At 41.4% G+C, this 2,908-nt stretch overlaps 1 protein-coding gene across 1 annotated transcript; it reads right to left on the reverse strand.

Annotated features, from left to right (window-relative positions):
- Positions 1-557: 557 nt before the first annotated feature.
- LOC120526602 (probable G-protein coupled receptor 139) lies at positions 558-1,604 on the reverse strand. Its single transcript, XM_039749765.1, has one exon. The coding sequence runs from the start codon at positions 1,602-1,604 to the stop codon at positions 558-560; it is 1,047 nt and encodes a 348-aa protein (XP_039605699.1).
- Between the last annotated feature and the right edge of the window lie 1,304 nt (positions 1,605-2,908).

The following is a 2,908-nucleotide window of genomic DNA, read 5'->3' on the forward strand; positions in this document are numbered from 1 at the left end:
AAACCAAATTTGTGGCACTCTGAGATTGTGTCAGTTCAGGTGGTTTTCCTACTCTGAGATGCTCAATAAATATGAGCACAGACACATTATTGAAATTCCTACAATATGAGATATTAGAGGACTGAGTTAATTGGCAGATTAAAAAACATCATGGCGTCTCATTCAAATAGAGACCTGCAATGTCTCCACAAGTCATAGAGGCCCATGAGAATGGTGCTCAGCTTTAAGGGTGCAGGGCAGAAAACGCGTTTGGGTGCTTCCATATATCTAGCTTTTTTCTGACCTATGTGAGCTGAAGGTATGTATATGTGATGGGTAATCAGTGTGGACTGGGGACATTTGAATGGTGTCATGAAACGCTTGGTGCTTGGAACTGTCATTAAAATAAAACATGCTATTTTCACTTATAGAATGCCATCAAACTCAATTTTTAAAATCAAAAGGCCGATATTAATTCTAGCCAATTTTTACAATTAAAAGATTCCACTCCAAGCTATCACAGAAGGATATTTTTGCAAGTATTACAAGGATGATGGGGCGCCTAACCTACTTTCAAGTCAGTCAAAGTTTGCAGCACTTTTCACAGCAAGAACCATCACGAGACTCTTCATTTCACCACAGTTGTCCGCCTCCTCTTTTTCCTCATTCTCTAGCCTTGTTAAGACTGTAGAAATGTGATTCCCTGGGTCCTCTGTTTTAGGATCTGTCACAGAATAGACTCTCATGGTGGTCTGTTGAATGACGGACTGCCTACTTGCAGCTTTCCTGCCACAGGAGGCTACTACTTGCAGTTCTCGTCGGAACTGTTTGCTGACCACACAGTACAGGAGGAAATTGGCAGTGTAGTTCAGGTTCTGTAGCATGACTGCCAGGTCACCAGCCACATTTATAGGCTGGCTGTAGTCGTCCCTGTTGAAGTCTTGATAGTTGTAAGTAGTTCGCAGGATACAATAGGTGATAAAGTGGGGAAGACATAGAAAGACGAAAGTGAAAGACACAGTGAAAAGCAGCAGGATTGTCCTCCTCACCAGGCCCCTGTTGATGATGCCTTTCATTGTACGCTGCTGCTCCTTAGTAAATAGCTTGCTGGCCTTTGTAAGCTGCCGTGCAATCAAAGAGTTAAAAACAATAATGAGTGTGAAAGGGATGCCCCCTGAAAGAAAGGTGTTTATCCATACCACCACAGTAGAGAAGGTGGTCTCGTTATAAATGCACCTTGACAATGTGACATTCCCCTCATTCACTGCTGTGTAGTTTAACATAATCGCAACATTGATCCAGTAGGCTGGGATGGAAACAACATGAGACACAAGAATCACCAGCAAAAGAACTCTTCTGCTAAACCTGGCGTGGGAGAAATGTTTCCTGGCCGTCGGATCCCTTAAAACCAAGTAACGCTCAAGAGTGAAGGTCACAACAATCCAGATGGAGCTGGTTATGGCGCCAAACTCCAGGAAGGTGTGAAGTCCACACCAGGGGTACATGTGCCAGAATGGATGGCCTTGAAGAAAGGTCCAAGAGAGATCCAGCAGAGTCACCCACAGGAGGCAGCAGCAGTCCATGATGGCCAAGGCACTCAGGTAAATATTTGCCGTCTCCGACATGCCACACTTACGGAACCTGAGCATGTAAAAAGTGAAGAGATTACCTGCCAAAGTGGAAAAATAAATGACTGTTAAGAGAGAAACGTGGATGTGGGTGGGCACTGGAAGTCTTACCTTATGCTGCAATGTCAATATAAATCTAAAATAATTATAGTCATTAAATGAAATTAAGAATATGAAAAAGCATTGTATAAAAATGCAAATATATACCATGACTACTATTAAATATGGCAATGTGACATAAATGACTTTGTTAAGGGTGTCATTGACCATAGAACTGATTTAGAGTTAACCAGGGGGGTATAGGCCGGTGCCAAAAGACAGTTAAGTGACTCATCCACTTACTTCTTATAAAATAAAATCAAGTCGAGTTTTGAATGTCCCTAAAGTTTACCTGTCTACCGCACTACTTGGTAACTTATTCCAAATGTGTGTAGTTCTTTGTGTAAAGAAAAACATCCTAATGTTTCTGTGAAATTTACCTTTAACAAGTTTCCAGCTATGTCCCCGTGTTCTTGATGAGCTCATTTTAAAATAACAGTCTCAACCCACTTCATAATTTTAAACACGTCTCCTCTTAATCTTTTTTTTGCTTAAACTGAAAAAGGCTCAGCTTTTTTAATCTTTCCTAATAATTCATGTCCTGTAGCCCTGGAATCAGCCTGGACATTCTTCTCTGGACCTTTTCTACTTTTGCTATGTCTTTTTGTTAGCCAGGAGACCAAAACTACACACAGAACTCCAGATGAGGCAACACCAGTGCATTATAAAGCTTGAGTATAACCTCCTTGTGACTTGTACTCCACACATCGTGCTATATAACCTAACATTCTGTTAGCCTTCTTAATGGCTTCTGAAAACTGTCTGGAACTTGAGAGCGTGGAGTCCACTATGACTCCTAAATCCTTCTCATCAGGAGTACTTATCTGCCAATCCACCTATCATCCATCATCTGCAAACTTAACCAGCTTGTTATGGATATTCCTATCCAAATCACTTATACAGTATTTATTAAAAATAGAAGCGACCCTAGCACTGACCCCAGTGGAACGGCACTCTTGACTTCACCCGATTATCATGAGGTTCCTGTAACCCTCTACTACTTATGTTTGAGCCAATTCTGCACCCATCTACACACAACCCTATCATTCCTCTAAGTATTCAGTCATGCTGGGGCACTCCAAATTGTGGTCTTTGCTTTAATTCTCCTTACGATGTGTCTAGAATTTCACTGGAGTCCACCTGTGGAAATTCAGATTGATTGGATATCATTTAAAAAGGCACAAACCTGTATATAGGAGGTC

The sequence above is a fragment of the Polypterus senegalus genome, chromosome 3 (genome assembly GCF_016835505.1).
Source record: "Polypterus senegalus isolate Bchr_013 chromosome 3, ASM1683550v1, whole genome shotgun sequence".
Lineage (NCBI taxonomy): Eukaryota > Metazoa > Chordata > Cladistia > Polypteriformes > Polypteridae > Polypterus > Polypterus senegalus.

Coding starts and splice junctions, on each gene's coding strand:
- LOC120526602 (XM_039749765.1), bottom strand. CDS start 1,604: ATGTCGGAGACGGCAAATATTTACCTGAGTGCCTTGGCCATCATGGAC.